Genomic DNA, 17,435 nt, shown 5'->3' on the forward strand with positions numbered 1-17,435 from the left:
AATATTATGAGTTTATTCCTGTAAAATTGCATTTTCTTTCTTGTTGGTATACCATCTTTTCCTTGTAATATTAAGACTTTTTCCCCATAATATTACTACCCACCCGCCCCAACCTAATTCCCCCAAAATGACAACTGTGTTTTGTTTTGGTCACAATATTATGACTACATACCTCATATTGTTTCTTTAATAATGAAACATTGTGCTACTGAGACATTATTAGTCCACATATTATGCTATTTTTCCTCAATAAAGTACACTTTTTTTCTCTTAATATTTGGACTTTATTCTTGTGAAATAACTAGATAATTATTGGTACTGATAATTATCGGTATCTGATTTTTTTTCCCAATCATGAAAACCGATGCTGCGTCATGTTACGCATATCGCTCTCAGCTGATATCGGTATCGGAAATGGAAATCGGTTTTCAGGGGAAAAAAGCCATTCCAAAAGTAGCCATTGATTTTTCTTATGAAATTATATTTTTAGAATGTGCCACAGGCTAATAAAAAAAAAGAGCTGCAGTTTGGACACCGATATAGAATATAGAACTATACTGGCCACTAAAAGACTAGCAAGTTATTATGTATATTTACATATATAAACGTGATTGTTTCATTCGGTTTTTGGCCAGGGGGAAACGTATTAGCGTAAAAACATTACAAAAATTTTTCCTGAAACATTTGCATGAAGTCTAAAAATTTCCGCCGCCCCGCGTCGCTCTTGGTTTTGTCCGTATTTTCCTCAAAGGCCTCTTGTGTGAGTTGTGTATCCAAGGTTTTCTTTCTGAGCGCTATTAACTGGACGGCCATCGCTTTCAGTCCATTTTCCATCCTTTCGATTTCAGCCATGGTCAGATCCGTCTGGCAACCTGCGGCGGCATTTTCTGCACCTGGAATCACAAGTTTTGCGTCAGTGTTCATATAACACAATTGATTGACAGTTGATAAATAGTCACTTCAGCCAAACAAACTATTTGTTGAATATACCTTGGCCTCCTTCTGGATCTGGATCTGGATCTGGATCTGGATCTGGATCTAGGATGTGCTCCACCACATCTGCAGCTTCCGGTTCGGGCTGATTGTGAAGCACGAGCAAAGCCTCTGCGCCTTCAGTGCGTCTGCGTTTCTCCTCACGGAGCTCAGTGTGATCACTCCTCGGGTTGGGCAGCGTTGCGTTTACTTTCACTTTCTTGCGTCCGAGGTTTTGTGTTGGAGCCCAGTCTTGGTTTTCCACATCGTACAACGCGCTCGGTTTCCCTGGAAGGAAAACATCGGCAGATTCATAAATCTCTCGTAGGCAGGTTAACAAACAAACCCATTCCATTCCGTGTTGGAAGAACACGGATCTTATGGATGTTTTATAGCGTCACTCTACTACAGTTTAGCAAAACCAAGAAATGATCACTTTTGTGGTTGACCACGGCTTATTAGTCGTAAAAAAATGCATATTGAATCAATGTTACATATGGTTGGGCTACATTAAGCATTTTCAGGCAAATAAATGGCTAAATGAGGCATTCAAGACATAATATAGTATTCCACAATGGCCACTCGGTGTCAGTAATGGGGAATTAACATGTGAGGATGCTATATTATGTCATAATTATGTCTAATATGTCTTATTTTCTGCTTTTATGTCTATAATATTGGGTAATAGAAGTGGGAATATGGCTATAGGGGTGTTATTTCACATCTGAAGGGCTCTGATAATGTTAAAAACTGTAAGGCTGTAAACAGGTTTTCCTTGCTCTAGCTACAAAGATATTCCATTTATAAAGAAATAAATCTGACTTAATTCGCCAATTAACCACGATAAACGAGGGACTACATTATATAGACAATTAAAGTATGAACCTTACTCCAAATGACATGTTTTGAAACCAAAACTATAACACCACCAACACAAACAGTGATTTAAAAGACAATGTATGTTTTTTACACTTGCCAATTTAAATTCCACCCCAATAACTGGCGCTAACGGCTGATATGCTACACACTAAATGCTAGCTAGCATTGCTAACTGCACAGTAGCGGACGACGCGCAGCCCTCGTGCGTGCCTTACGTCGGCGGCGTCGACCAGCGAGAACCGGAAGTCGCCGCCCTCGAGGCAGCTGGGGGAACCCGCTGCAAACGGCTCCTTTTCTGAACAGGGAGTTTATTTTCAAGTCCATACGAACCTTGAACAAAGTGGTCGCTGCAAACTCGAGCGTGTACGGACTCGGCTCCGCTCGACGAGAGCGACAGGTTCAGTAGCCACCTTTCTCGGCGTTTTTGGGTTGTTTCTTCCACTTTTTTCCCTTTGTGGTAGATTATCTTAGGAACCCTGTAGTAACCTTTGCCGTAATTCCTATTTGAACGATTCCCACACGCGAGAACAGCGCATGTATGCGGCATTTTCGCTCTGATTTCACTTGACGTCTCGCTACGACGGCGCTTGTTTGCCCCCCATCTTCTCCAACCCGTGACTGACGACGGCAAACGGACGTGACGCCACGAATTTCCCGCCGTCTGATTGGCTGCTGTGTGGTGTCGCAAATAGTATCAAGCTGGCATAACTAACGCCGAAAATGATCATCTTTGGTATGTAACGCTATCCATCTAATTGGTCGTAGTATGACAGCAATGACTCAGACGTGGTTTTCAATGTTTATTTGTCATATATTGCTAAATTCTTACTTTAAAAGTAGTTAATGCAATGAAGTGGTAGACATTTATTTTGAAACGTCGCGTAGTAGGTTTCCTGTAAGTCTATCTGGCCTGACTACACGGGACCGCACAACAGAAGGTTAGCGAGATTGACAAGAGTCATCGTGCAAACACGAACAGGGATTAACGACATTGTCGTAGGGAAGCAGTTTATGTTTTTGTTATGACAAGAGGCCGCTGGCTGTCCTAGGACTGTGGTAATGACACCGTTGCGCTGTATTTCCATGAATAATAACTATATAATCACAAATATTTGCTCGTAGCATGTAGCTAGCTTAATCAGCTAGCTTGACTTGGGCAGGTGTCATATGGTTTACATTGTTATTATTGGTTAGATGATAACGGTTTTGAAGTGAAGGCCATCATAGTCTTCTTCGGAGCTCTTCTTGTTTACGTCCACGTTGTCTCATCTCACAGTCAATTTTGTCAATAAATAACTTTTGGAGCTCATTCATGCAAGGAATGCTATCAAACTAAAAAAGAGCACCGATGGGTTCCACCGGCGAGGCTCTCAGCACAACGGCTTTCAGGTCTATGTGTTGTATAATTAGTATGCCCTTTAGTGACCCCTGTGTGTGTTGACAGTCCACAGAGCATGGCGGCGGTTCCTCCACTGCTCCGGACCGACTCGGCCCGAGGGGAGTTCTCCCCCCTGAAGCATTTCGTGGTGGCCAAGAAGACTATAAGCGGCGTGTTTGAGCAGCTACTCGATTACGTGACCGAGACCTCCAAGTTTGTGGAAGGTGAGATGCTTTGTCCAACTAGGAATGTCTTCTGTCCTCCACAAACCCGGAGTATGCGTATGGGTATGTGGGATCATGCAGGAAATGTGTCCGGAATGTGCAACATGGTGGCGTTTTTACTCTGTGGATTATTATTATTATTTTGAAGTGTTTATATTATGAAAGGTGGCGGTTCGGGCTGCACAATTCTGCAAAAAAGAGCAATGGCGATTTTCCTGCCGTAGAAATTCCTTGCAAATGTTTTGGTGCCGCCGAGCTGTGACCGTTGAGGAGCAATTGCGCTACAGTTGGCATGTGTGCTGGAGTTACGGAAATTAATATAGTCATATTTATTTGGAATGCTAAAGGACGATGATGTTGTTTTGGTCCAACAGAAACATGCGAGAACAAAGCTCTGGAGCACATTGCAAGTCCGGACCAAAAGTCTGAGATCCAGGCGTACGCAGACAAGCTTGCCGTCATCAAGGAGGTGCTGGCTCGCAGGCACATGAAAGTGGCCTTTTTTGGCAGGTAAATACACTCGGAACCCGCAGTGGAAACCTTGGGGTGTCCACTAAAGCTGTGGTCCTCGAATGGCAAGTCAGTAGCCAAAAGTGGGTCGCAGACAGCAAGTCAAAAGTGACATTCAAGTATGGAACATACAGCTGATATGACATATTTTCCTCCTTGGCATATGTACACTGCACACTTGGAAGTTAAATACCTGATTTTGTGGTCCTTTTGATATTTCATTTTATTTAATGCATTATTTGTATCCATGCAGTTCGTCCTCATTTCCTTGACAAAATGCATATTTGTAAAATAAAAATCACATTAATAAAAGTGTACCATAATAATAAATAAAATAAAAGTGAAAGAAATTAAGATAAAAAATAACCGAAATAGTGTAAAAAAAATCAAAATAAAAATGACTTAAAAATTTATAATGCAAGTGTAAAAAATAAATACAAATGAAAAATTACTGAAATAAAATGTTTTAAAATGTTAATACTTGTGTACTATAATAATAAATAAAAATAAAATAGACTTAAATAAAAGTGAAACAAATTAAGATAAATAAAAAATAACTGAAATAGTGTAAAAAAAAATAAATAAAAATGACTTGAGTGTAAAAAAATAATGTGTAAAAATAAAAATGACTTAAATGTAAACATTAATAGTGCAAGTGTAAAAAATAATAATAAATACAAATGAAAAATTACTGAAATCAAAACATAATTTAAAAAAAATACTTAAAAGTGTAAAAAAAAAAATCTACTAAAATGTGGGTTCAAGGTTGCGGCCATTTGAGAGCAGTCTGATGTGTACCCTCAGGACGAGTAACGGTAAAAGCACCGTGGTCAACGCCATGCTGAGGGACCGCGTGCTGCCCAGCGGCATCGGCCACACCACCAACTGCTTCCTGAGCGTGGAGGGTACGGATGAGGACAAGGCCTACCTCAAGACGGAGGGCTCAGACGAGGAGAAGAGCATCAAGGTATTATTCCCAAATGTGTAAACGTAGACTTCAAACAAATAGGAGTTGTAAGTATACATACTGTATGTCTCCATACAATATGTATATTTGTGATTCCAGTTTATACCGTGGGAAGTTCTACTTCCTGGAAGCAGGATAACCAGTTTGACTTGATGAAATTCTGGCTGCGCTTTCGCAACGCTGCTGCCAAAAAATAATTTTCCATCTTGAGATTTGGTTTGTTAAATGAACACAAATTAGCAGATCATCCATCCACTCATTCCTTTGCTAGCACAAGCTGCACCCCGCATTGGGTGCCAGCAATTAGCCACACAATCATTCACACACACTCGTACGCACAAAGCTCGGTTTATGCTTCTCGCTTTATCACTGAGCAGGACGAGATCCAAAGACGCTTGCACAAAAGTCAGTGACCTGGGCAAATAACTATGCTGTGAAAATGTCTATTTGCATATTAAATGTACGCTTACCACCCCTGCAGACCGTCAACCAGCTGGCTCACGCGCTGCACATGGACGAGAGTCTGGACGCCGGCTGTCTGGTTCGTGTTTTCTGGCCAAAGACCAAGTGTGCCCTGCTTCGGGACGACCTGGTGCTGGTGGACAGGTATGCACATCGTGCAGGGCTGCAGCAGGAAAATGTCAATCGCTGTTATTCCTGATCACAATTGACCACTGACAATTTTCCCATTGAAAATGAATTTATGTGGCGCCCCCTGTTGGTAGAAATTCATTTTCTATTTAACATGGCATTGTGCTTCCTCTGCATGGAGCAGGGATGTCAACATTCATTCTACATTTCAGTTCAGCAATCACAAGCGATTTGTTGCTCGCTCCACAGTATATTCATACACAAAGTCAGTGAATCCATGCGATCGCTCCTCCCGTGAGCTGATGAGTATTAGTCATGGGTAGAAGCACCATTCCCACCTGTGTTTGTAAAGTGTATGTTTTGGCTGCTAACATAAGTGGCCCATCATTTCCCAGCCCAGGAACAGACGTCACGTCAGAGTTGGACAGCTGGATAGACAAGTTTTGCCTGGACGCCGACGTCTTCGTGCTGGTGGCCAACTCGGAATCCACGCTCATGAACACGGTAACGACTCTGGTTGACTTCCGTGGTCTCTGGTAGCTGCATCACTACGCTTGTGTGTGGCCCCCGTGTTTCTATGTAGCTCGTCATACAGTAGATGGCTGGTATGCCCCTGGTCTGCCAGGTAGTACGATGCCGCAGCAGTGTACTGAAGCCAAAGTAACCGGTGTGCGTATTTGGGACCGGTTGCAGATGGTGGAATGGGACTGCTCAGGCATTCATGCAATGCGGAGCCAGCCGGGCCATCCATCACAGAGCTGTTCGAGCTGGCAGACGCTGTTAACTTGGAGATGACGCACACACGTTCTTTTGCAGGCTCTTCCATGGAAATAAGCATCCATACTCAGAATCAGAGACTATCTTTTGCTGCAGGAATGACGAGCTTATGCACCTCAGCGGCTGCTGTGATACATGCTTTCATGGAGTCCAATAACACATCCACTCTACGTAGCTTCACTCCCGCTCAAACGTTTGGGATCGTTTGGACTTTTTTTTGGCCGGTCTGAGATATGGCTTTTTCTTGGCAGTCCTGCTATGAAGTTGTCAGGTTCAAACTCCCGTGACACTCCTGTGACTAAAAACACACAGACAACAATATTCAAAGTTACTCACCGCGAGGAGAGTGAAACAACATACCTGGTGACATGCCGCTCCACTCTGAATATGCACTTCACACTCCTCTCTTTTTATCCTCTTCTGGGGGGGCCGCTGGGGGTCTCTGATCAGCGTCACAGGAACATTCCTTCTTCAGCACATTCAAACACTCTTTCTATTGTCTAAGCAAATGGATATAAGGGTGATAACGAACGCTATATTCATTCTATCTACATTTTATTCTAACACAAGTCCAGCATCCTGAAGTGGCCGCTTCACTGTTGATACTGACACTGGTGATTGACAGCTACTATTTAGTGCAGCTGCCAGGTGACCACCTGTCTTAAACTACACACTCTCACAGATTTGTCTGCAGCCTTTTTCTGTCCTTGTTAGACCCAGTTTGTGCTGCTCTCTGAAGGGAGTAGTTAACAGCATGGTAAGAGATTTTAGTTTTAGTTTACATTTTTAGATGGCTTTTCTAATCATCTATTAGCCTTATAAAATGATGAACTTGGATTAGCAGCCATACCAGGAGATTGATGCAGAGGACTGACAGTTGTTGATAGTAGGCCTCTATGCAAAAATATACATCCTTCTTTCTAAATCATCTCATTCATTTTACTTGTTTGGGAAATGGATACAAATGTTTGTGAAATGCAGGAAAATGAGTTTTTCTTTGGAGAACAAAGACATTTGCAAGTGACCCCAAACGTTTGAGCGGTAGTGTACATCCACCAGTCCTGTTATTTGTTTATGAGCAAGGGCCAACAGGTAATTGGGGCGGGGCAAATCTATTGGTGGTGGGCCTCCACATATACATTTTTTTTAGAAGAAGCTAAAAGTTTTTTGCCTTCCTATGTCCCGTCTTGTAGGAAAAGCACTTTTTCCACAAAGTGAATGAACGCTTATCAAAGCCCAACATCTTCATCCTAAACAATCGCTGGGACGCCTCAGCAAACGAGCCGGAATACATGGAGGATGTGAGTGACGCACACGTTCACCGTGTCCTCATATTTTTGATGCTGCGCTTTTTTTGTCAATCATTAAAAAATGTGATTCTCCAGGTGAGAAAGCAGCACACGGATCGTTGCGTGAACTTTCTGGTGGAGGAGCTGAAGGTGGTGGACCGCGAGCAGGCGCCCAATCGCATCTTCTTCGTGTCCGCCAAGGAGGTGCTCAACTCCCGCATGCAGCGGGCGCAGGGCATGCCCGAGACGGGTGAGGTGGCGAGCGTGCTTGTGCGGCGAGCGAGCGAGCGAGCGGGCACGCCGTGTGCTCTGACATGGAGTTTCTGACTTTCATCAGGTGGCGCCCTGGCGGAAGGCTTCCAGGAGAGATTAAAGGAGTTCCACAGCTTTGAGAGGAGATTTGAGGTCTGTACGCGTACGTGTGTCGACATTGTCGCACTTCACTAAGATCAATAGTTTGGCTGGCGTGAACAACAGTTTTCCGTTAGCAGACATGGACATACAGCATACTTGCACTGGGAATCATTCAACCATCACTGGAAATTCCATTTAGGAGGAGAACTGTGGTCGGACACACTCTCCGAGCAGCCCTGGTGCGCTGCCATGTTGTCATCCCATAAGAGCTCTTCTTCAGACATTAGAGCATATAAATACTTCTACTGGTCACATTCCACCCCACACTTTGCTCACTCCTTAGCTCCTCCCATCAAGCACCTCCTCAAACAGGGCCTCCATCTTGGAGAAGAACCACTGTGCTTTAGCGTCAGGCTGCGTCGTCATTGTTGAAGTCTAGATTCACTAAGGCGAGGGCATCGCTTCTTTTGCTTTCTGTCTTCATTTCATTGTGTTCTTACGCGGCCAAGCCGTCTTCTACCCAGCCTGATTCCACTACAGTAGATCCACGCTATCCACGCCCGTCCACACGTGGGCAGCATCTCATCAGTAAGGATCATTTTTACACCATCTGGCAAATCATCCACCCAAGGCAGCAGATATTTGCTACTAAAAATACACCTTTTCACAACCTGGTCCAAGCGGTGATGTGGAGAGAAATCAGATGATGTTTGGGTGTTTTCCCGACGTCGCTACCTGCGTCGTCGTCGCTACCTGCGTCGTCGTCGCCACCTGCGTCGTCGTCGCCACCTGCGTCGTCGTCGCCACCTGCGTCGTCGTCGCCACCTGCGTCGTCGCTACCTGCGTCGTCGCTACCTGCGTCGTCGCTACCTGCGTCGTCGCTACCTGCGTCGTCGCTACCTGCGTCGTCGCTACCTGCGTCGTCGCTACCTGCGTCGTCGCTACCTGCGTCGTCGCTACCTGCGTCGTCGCTACCTGCGTCGTCGCTACCTGCGTCGTGTTTCCATCAGAAACAACATGGATGCCCTAAGAACCGTCTTGCTTGTGGCCATTTGCCGAGCGCGTTTCGATCGCTTGAATTGACATTGGAAGCCCAAATATTGCATCACTTTAAAAAGGAGCAAAGGGGAAGAAACCCTTTAAGGTCGGCCATCTTTACTCAGATAACAATTTCCCGTCCGACGCGTCCTCCACCGACTTGCTTTGGCAAGATTCCCATCACCATTTTCTTGCGTCTTGTTGACTTTGTATTCTAAAACAAGGTTTGCATGCCTACGACTGTGATTGGCAATGCATTTATACGGTTACGTGTGGGCGCCATTTTGTTCATAAACGTAGAGGTGAAATAATGCGCTTTTAAAAATACCCTGCTACGTGTGGACAAGGCCTCGGGGACATAATGGACTCACCATCTCCATTTTTCTCTTCAATGGCTTTAGATGCCCTGGGCCAATAAAAACACAGTCCTGGGACGTAAATAGCTCCCGGGCCGCAGTTTGGGCACCTCTGGTTTGTGTCAATCACACACAAAGGCTAATTGTTGAATAAAGGAGGATCTACTGTATTAGAATCTTTATCTTCTTTTCCTTTCAGTGATTGTTAGTTTATGTTGATTGACATGTTATCATTATCGTTCTATCATTTTGCTTCGCCATCACGCTACTGTGACCTTTGAGGTGACCTTTGAGGTGACCTTTGAGGATCGGGGGTGGGGCGGCGGGATGTGCGAGACGCACACACACCTTTCCTTATGTTTCAAAGCAGCAGGTGTGTGAGGGCGTCTCGCCCGGTTTGGCTGTCCCATCAGCAGCCCCGGGCGCTTCAAACGTCACAGTAACGTGTGTGTGTGTGTGTGTGTGTGTGTGTGTGTGTGTGTGTGTGTGTGTGTGTGTGTGTGTGTGTGTGTGTGTGTGTGCGTGTGTGTGTGTGGCGGCCTTGCAGGAGTGTATCTCGCAGTCAGCAGTGAAAACAAAGTTTGAGCAGCACACAATCAGGGCCGAGCAGATCACAGAAAAAGTCAAGTGCATCATGGACGCCATCAACATCGAGGCGGCGGAGAAGAGGTGGGTTGCTTACGTTGTGCTCGTCTTTTGGCGGCCGTTCAGATGTGAAACGCAGGAGGAGGTACAGTGGGGGGGGCTGTCAGCCGCGTGGGTGGTCCTTTAGGTGTTCATAGGCTTTTCTGTCGGGTGGCACCTCAGGGTTGCGGCACTGGAGGAGCGAGAATATCAGCTGGATCGGCTGGATTTTGTACAAAATCAGCTTCGGCTGCTGATTGACGACATCAACAAGAAGATCAAGGCCATCAGTGAAGACGTGGAGTCCAAGGTATCTTCCAGTGTGACCCCCCCCCCCAGCAACAAATGATGCAGTGTCATTTTCAACCTTTTCAGGTGTCCAACGCCATGGGTGAGGAGATCTGCCGTCTGAATGTCATTGTGGACGAGTTCCACGCCGACTTCCACCCGTCACCGCATGTTCTCAAGCTCTACAAGTCTGTAAGTGGACGCCTGTGGACATCACGTCTCTTTAATGCAATGACCAATCCAAGCCCCCAACAGCTATGTCCAATCCAAGCCCCCAACAGCTATGTCCAATCCAAGCCCCCAACAGCTATGTCCAATCCAAGCCCCCAACAGCTATGTCCAATCCAAGCCCCCAACAGCTATGACCAATCCAAGCCCCCAACAGCTACGACCAATCCAAGCCCCCAACAGCTATGACCAAGGCCATGGTCCATCCTTGGGACCCACTCTCTGAAGGAAAAGCTACGATATTGTGGCAATAAAGTCCAAATATGGTGATGAATTTGATAAATTGTCACTATACAAGAAATGAGTATTAAAAGGTAGTCACCATAAAAAAATAGTACAAGAATAACATAATAATAAAAATATATATTTTACCCCCCAAAAAGTGGTCATATTTTTATGCCCCCCCCACTCGTGGCACCATAGCGCCACCATGGCGGCACAGAAACTAGACGAGGGCCGACCTCTGGATTGTTGATACCGTCCTCCAGGAGCTGCTGGCTCACGTGGAACAGGGAATGGGCAAGAACCTGGCCTTCCGCTGCTCCGATGCCGTCAACGCCTCGGTCCAGTCCACTCAGAGATACATGACAGGTGGGTTGTCTTCCCTGGAGCGCACCATCTGGATGATGACGGGCCGAATGTGGCGTCATTCCCTCCGCAGACAGCATGGTACCTTTGCTGCCCTCCGCCAGCCAGAGCCAACTCCACCTGCTGGTGCCCAACAGGAAGCTGGACCTGAGTTACGACCTCAACTGCGCCTCGCTGTGCAACGACTTCCAGGAGAACATCCAGTTCCGGTTTTCCTTGGGATGGACCGCGTTGGTGCACCGCTTCCTGGGGTCCGTCCATGCCGAGAGGGCCCTCAAGATGGTGGACCAGAAGTTCCAGGTGGGTCAACTGGAGCGTGTGATCAGAAATAACGTATTTTCTTACCACACGTGACGCTCCTTCCAGGCCTCCCTACCAGCCCCGCCCCCGGCCGCCACGCCCTCCTCGGGACCCCCTTCCCTAGCGCAGCCCAACCAGGACACGGCACTAATGACGCAGGAAGACTTGATGGTAGCCATGGCGACCAACGTGGCCTCCATCACCTCCCGCACGTCCATGAGTGCTCTCGTCGTGGGAGGCGTGGTACGCCGTACGCTCGCCCGCTTAAACACGCCCACGTCCGCATGCGTGACCAACCCGTGGCTCCTTCACGTGTGTTCAGGTGTGGAGGACGCTGGGCTGGAGGCTCATCTGCACGGCGGCCTCCCTCTACGGTCTGCTGTACCTGTACGAGCGCCTCACCTGGACCACCAAGGCCAAGGAGCGCACCTTGAAGCGCCAGTTTGTGGACTTCGCCACCGACAAGCTGCAGCTCATCGTCAGCTTCACCAGCGCCAGCTGCAGCCACCAAGTGCAGCAGTTCGTACCTCCGTCCATCGCTACCTCCGCCAATACCTCATATTTTATATTAATAATCTTCATTCATTCATCTGGTGCTCATACGCTCCAACGTTCATCCACCAATACCTCATATTTTATATTAATAATCTTCATTCATTCATCTGGTGCTCATACGCTCCAACGTTCATCCACCAATACCTCATATTTTATATTAATAATCTTCATTCATTCATCTGGTGCTCATACGCTCCAACGTTCATCCACCAATACCTCATATTTTATATTAATAATCTTCATTCATTCATCTGGTGCTCATACGCTCCAACGTTCATCCACCAATACCTCATATTTAATATTAATAATCTTCATTCATTCATCTGGTGCTCATACGCTCCAACGTTCATCCACCAATACCTCATATTTTATATTAATAATCTTCATTCATTCATCTGGTGCTCATACGCTCCAACGTTCATCCACCAATACCTCATATTTAATATTAATAATCTTCATTCATTCATCTGGTGCTCATACGCTCCAACGTTCATCCACCAATACCTCATATTTAATATTAATAATCTTCATTCATTCATCTGGTGCTCATACGCTCCAACGTTCATCCACCAATACCTCATATTTTATATTAATAATCTTCATTCATTCATCTGGTGCTCATACGCTCCAACGTTCATCCACCAATACCTCATATTTTATATTAATAATCTTCATTCATTCATCTGGTGCTCATACGCTCCAACGTTCATCCACCAATACCTCATATTTTATATTAATAATCTTCATTCATTCATCTGGTGCTCATACGCTCCAACGTTCATCCACCAATACCTCATATTTAATATTAATAATCTTCATTCATTCATCTGGTGCTCATACGCTCCAACGTTCATCCACCAATACCTCATATTTTATATTAATAATCTTCATTCATTCATCTGGTGCTCATACGCTCCAACGTTCATCCACCAATACCTCATATTTTATATTAATAATCTTCATTCATTCATCTGGTGCTCATACGCTCCAACGTTCATCCACCAATACCTCATATTTTATATTAATAATCTTCATTCATTCATCTGGTGCTCATACGCTCCAACGTTCATCCACCAATACCTCATATTTTATATTAATAATCTTCATTCATTCATCTGGTGCTCATACGCTCCAACGTTCATCCACCAATATGTCATATTTTATATTAATAATCTTCATTCATTCATCTGGTGCTCATACGCTCCAACGTTCATCCACCAATACCTCATATTTTATATTAATAATCTTCATTCATTCATCTGGTGCTCATACGCTCCAACGTTCATCCACCAATACCTCATATTTTATATTAATAATCTTCATTCATTCATCTGGTGCTCATACGCTCCAACGTTCATCCACCAATACCTCATATTTTATATTAATAATCTTCATTCATTCATCTGGTGCTCATACGCTCCAACGTTCATCCACCAATACGTCATATTTAATATTAATAATCTTCATTCATTCATCTGGTGCTCATACGCTCCAACGTTCATCCACCAATACGTCATATTTAATATTAATAATCTTCATTCATTCATCTGGTGCTCATACGCTCCAACGTTCATCCACCAATACCTCATATTTTATATTAATAATCTTCATTCATTCATCTGGTGCTCATACGCTCCAACGTTCATCCACCAATACCTCATATTTTATATTAATAATCTTCATTCATTCATCTGGTGCTCATACGCTCCAACGTTCATCCACCAATACCTCATATTTTATATTAATAATCTTCATTCATTCATCTGGTGCTCATACGCTCCAACGTTCATCCACCAATACCTCATATTTTATATTAATAATCTTCATTCATTCATCTGGTGCTCATACGCTCCAACGTTCATCCACCAATACCTCATATTTTATATTAATAATCTTCATTCATTCATCTGGTGCTCATACGCTCCAACGTTCATCCACCAATACCTCATATTTTATATTAATAATCTTCATTCATTCATCTGGTGCTCATACGCTCCAACGTTCATCCACCAATACCTCATATTTTATATTAATAATCTTCATTCATTCATCTGGTGCTCATACGCTCCAACGTTCATCCACCAATACCTCATATTTTATATTAATAATCTTCATTCATTCATCTGGTGCTCATACGCTCCAACGTTCATCCACCAATACGTCATATTTAATATTAATAATCTTCATTCATTCATCTGGTGCTCATACGCTCCAACGTTCATCCACCAATACCTCATATTTTATATTAATAATCTTCATTCATTCATCTGGTGCTCATACGCTCCAACGTTCATCCACCAATACCTCATATTTTATATTAATAATCTTCATTCATTCATCTGGTGCTCATACGCTCCAACGTTCATCCACCAATACCTCATATTTTATATTAATAATCTTCATTCATTCATCTGGTGCTCATACGCTCCAACGTTCATCCACCAATACCTCATATTTAATATTAATAATCTTCATTCATTCATCTGGTGCTCATACGCTCCAACGTTCATCCACCAATACGTCATATTTTATATTAATAATCTTCATTCATTCATCTGGTGCTCATACGCTCCAACGTTCATCCACCAATACCTCATATTTAATATTAATAATCTTCATTCATTCATCTGGTGCTCATACGCTCCAACGTTCATCCGCCAATACCTCATATTTTATATTAATAATCTTCATTCATTCATCTGGTGCTCATACGCTCCAACGTTCATCCGCCAATACCTCATATTTTATATTAATAATCTTCATTCATTCATCTGGTGCTCATATGCTCCAACGTTCATCCACCAATACGTCATACTGTGTGACGCTGTTGCCCCCCCCATGTGTGCGTTGGCAGGGAGATGGCAACCACCTTCGCCCGCCTGTGCCAACACGTGGAAGTGACGCAGCAGGAACTGGAAACCCAAATCCAGCAACTCTCAGCCAAGATCGATCAGCTGGAGGCCGTCCAGAACCGCTCCAAGACGCTACGGTTCGATGCTCTTCTATTCTACCGTTTAGTGATTGGATTGGTACTATTGTAGTAGTACTAGTGTACTGGGAGTAGCGTCAATATATCTTTATTTACACGGTGTGGTTGTATTTGAATTTTAGAGAATAAGAATAAAGTCATCTTATGATGACAAATAAGTCCGATACTACAAGAAGTAGATCCAACCTGTTCATTAATAGCAAATAAGTTGCAATATGACAACAATAAAGCGGGAGGGAGGAAAGTTGTCATTTTGTTAGTATTACGAGTACATCATTTTATCTAGCAACTATACATCACCAGAATAACATCATTTTTACTAGAAAAAAGGTAGCATTACAAGGAATTTTTTAATAAGTCATTAATAGTGTCATGTATGTAATGTGTGTATATATATATATTTTAATGGTAATACTACAAGAGCATGTTTTTACCATTATGAGAAAGTTGTCACTATACAAGACAATATTAGTATAAAAAGGTAGTCATTTCCGTAAAAAAAAAATTGTAGTACCAGACCAGTTGTGTCCTATTTGGAGAATAAAATGATATCACAAGAATATATTGTATATTTTTACAAGAAAAAAGTAGCTTTATGAAAAATCTAGTCATGTGAATACTAAAAGTGTTTTTACTATTACCACAATAAAGTCATTTTACAAGCCTAAAAGACATGACAAGAAAAACAAAAAATGTATACAGAAAAAAATGGAATATGAGAATAAATGTGTATTATGTAAAAAATGTTTCACTATTATAATTAAAAAAAATCCTAGTATTACAAAAATAACGATGGTAATCATTTTGACCCGATGTTTGTGTGTGTTGCGTTTAGGCACAAGGCCAGCCAGCTGGAGACGCAGTTGGAGACTTTTTCCAAGCAGTACCTGCAGCATCACCACTGAAGATTGACTATGGATTCATTTCTAGCATATTTCTACCTTCAAGTCCAGCCCTCCTTGAATATCAGCAAGGCTGCTAACCAAGCAACTAACCAACTAACCGACTAACCAACCAACCGTCTGGGTGCTACCTGTGGACACTAACTGTGAATACTGTATGCCTTTTTTTCTCTTTATGTGACGCAGGAATAAGAACACAAAAGATCCGTGTCATTGTATAAATCACTTGAATAAAAGGATCATATTTTCTCATATTCTGTCTGGGCCCCCATTTAGTGACTATTAGTCTAGTATTTCAATCCAATTTTGATGGCATAAATATCTGCACTTTTCCAAGAAAAAAATACACAGTCCAAGTTGGAATTTTACCAGAATAAAATAGTTTTACTGGAAAAGTCAGAAATCGTAATATATAACGTATTTTCCCGACTATAAGTGGCACTTTTTTTCCTAGGTCGGCTGTTCCTGCCACTTATACTCCAGAACGACTTATACATGAAAAAAGTGGACACCTTTTGTGTTCATGTTTATTTTTAGTGTAGCTGAATAAGCATTGTGTTAGCATATCTTACACCTATTCAGCCTGTTCTCTATTCTTTTATTAATATTACAACTTGCCTTCCAAGATGACGTAATGTCTGTTTTGGTCAAGTCGTTTGGAAAATAAATTACCCGCAAAAAATGCGTCTCATACTCCAGTGCCACTTATGTATGTTTTTTTCTACCTACTGATGCATTTTTGGCCTTGTGCGACTTCCAATTGACTGGTTGTCGACATAAACGGGTTGTCCCTATAAACAGGTTAACATGTCGACATAAACGTGTTCCAGTGTGAAAAGCATCCAAACCACAACATGAGCTTTGTTGTTTTTATTGGTTAAAAGAAGTGATCACCACACCAAGCCACTCTACATTGACAAAAAAAGCAAACGGGCTATGACGTCATTGGAATGTGACATGTCGGCGTGAGAGAATCATGACGTCACCCAAAAAGTCCATTTGTGACGAGACCTTGCTTTAGTTTCCACGTCAATGTTGGCACTGAGGCTGACACGCGTGCACGTGATCGATACCGGCGTGATAAGATCGATATTTCACCATTTGCACAAATGTTGTCATTTCCATCAATAGTTTTAAATTGTACTTTTTGTTAGAAAAAACTGTACAATGTTTTATTGTGGTGACAAATATGATGGATCATTTTGTGACGAGAACATCTTCAAATATAACGTATCGGCGATACTGTCCCTGTGTTTGTTTGGTATCTAATCGACACCAAAGTGTGCAGTATCGCGCCTTTCACACAGATCAACCGGTGGAAGTGATTTTTGGACAAAGAAAAACATTCATTTGTTCCCTTTTTGTTCCGGATATGGTGGGATTAAAGGCTGCGCGTGCTAAGCTAGGCTGCTAAGCTACATGCTAAAGCTAACGGACGCTTGGGTGCTCTTCACCCCAAAATCCTCAACGACGATGCTTCAAAGTGTCAAACAGCTCCCAAATAAGATTTGTCACCAGTGACGACGCTTAAAATTGATAGTAGGACTTTTTTGACGTGAAGTTGTACGACTTTGCCACCCGCAGTGATTTACCTGTCGGTCCCGTGAGTCCGGTTCTGGTCGGATT

The 17,435-nt window shown here is 43.2% G+C and overlaps 2 protein-coding genes across 3 annotated transcripts; one reads left to right on the forward strand and one right to left on the reverse strand.

Moving 5' to 3' along the window:
- Positions 1 to 127: 127 nt before the first annotated feature.
- LOC131129230 (uncharacterized) lies at positions 128 to 2,505 on the reverse strand. Its single transcript, XM_058072532.1, has 3 exons — positions 2,182 to 2,505; positions 991 to 1,260; positions 128 to 893 (listed from the first exon to the last, which is right to left on the reverse strand). The coding sequence occupies exons 1-3, from the start codon at positions 2,396 to 2,398 to the stop codon at positions 661 to 663; spliced, it is 720 nt and encodes a 239-aa protein (XP_057928515.1). The 5' UTR covers positions 2,399 to 2,505; the 3' UTR covers positions 128 to 660.
- Positions 2,097 to 16,063, forward strand: mfn1b (mitofusin 1b). Of its 2 annotated transcripts, none has more exons than XM_058072517.1 (18): positions 2,097 to 2,584; positions 3,296 to 3,453; positions 3,828 to 3,963; positions 4,768 to 4,930; positions 5,412 to 5,536; positions 5,917 to 6,025; positions 7,492 to 7,599; positions 7,684 to 7,837; positions 7,925 to 7,992; positions 9,883 to 10,004; positions 10,143 to 10,269; positions 10,335 to 10,439; positions 10,964 to 11,066; positions 11,137 to 11,363; positions 11,430 to 11,606; positions 11,686 to 11,882; positions 14,773 to 14,907; positions 15,743 to 16,063. In XM_058072517.1, exons 2-18 carry the CDS (start codon positions 3,306 to 3,308, stop codon positions 15,810 to 15,812), a joined length of 2,274 nt encoding a protein of 757 aa, XP_057928500.1. In that variant the 5' UTR covers positions 2,097 to 2,584; positions 3,296 to 3,305; the 3' UTR covers positions 15,813 to 16,063. The 2 variants fall into 2 exon arrangements, with proteins under 2 accessions (XP_057928500.1, XP_057928499.1); XM_058072516.1 differs by lacking the exon at positions 2,097 to 2,584 and adding an exon at positions 2,747 to 2,907.
- The last annotated feature ends 1,372 nt before the right edge of the window (positions 16,064 to 17,435 follow it).

This window comes from Doryrhamphus excisus, chromosome 5 (genome assembly GCF_030265055.1).
Source record: "Doryrhamphus excisus isolate RoL2022-K1 chromosome 5, RoL_Dexc_1.0, whole genome shotgun sequence".
Taxonomy (NCBI): domain Eukaryota; kingdom Metazoa; phylum Chordata; class Actinopteri; order Syngnathiformes; family Syngnathidae; genus Doryrhamphus; species Doryrhamphus excisus.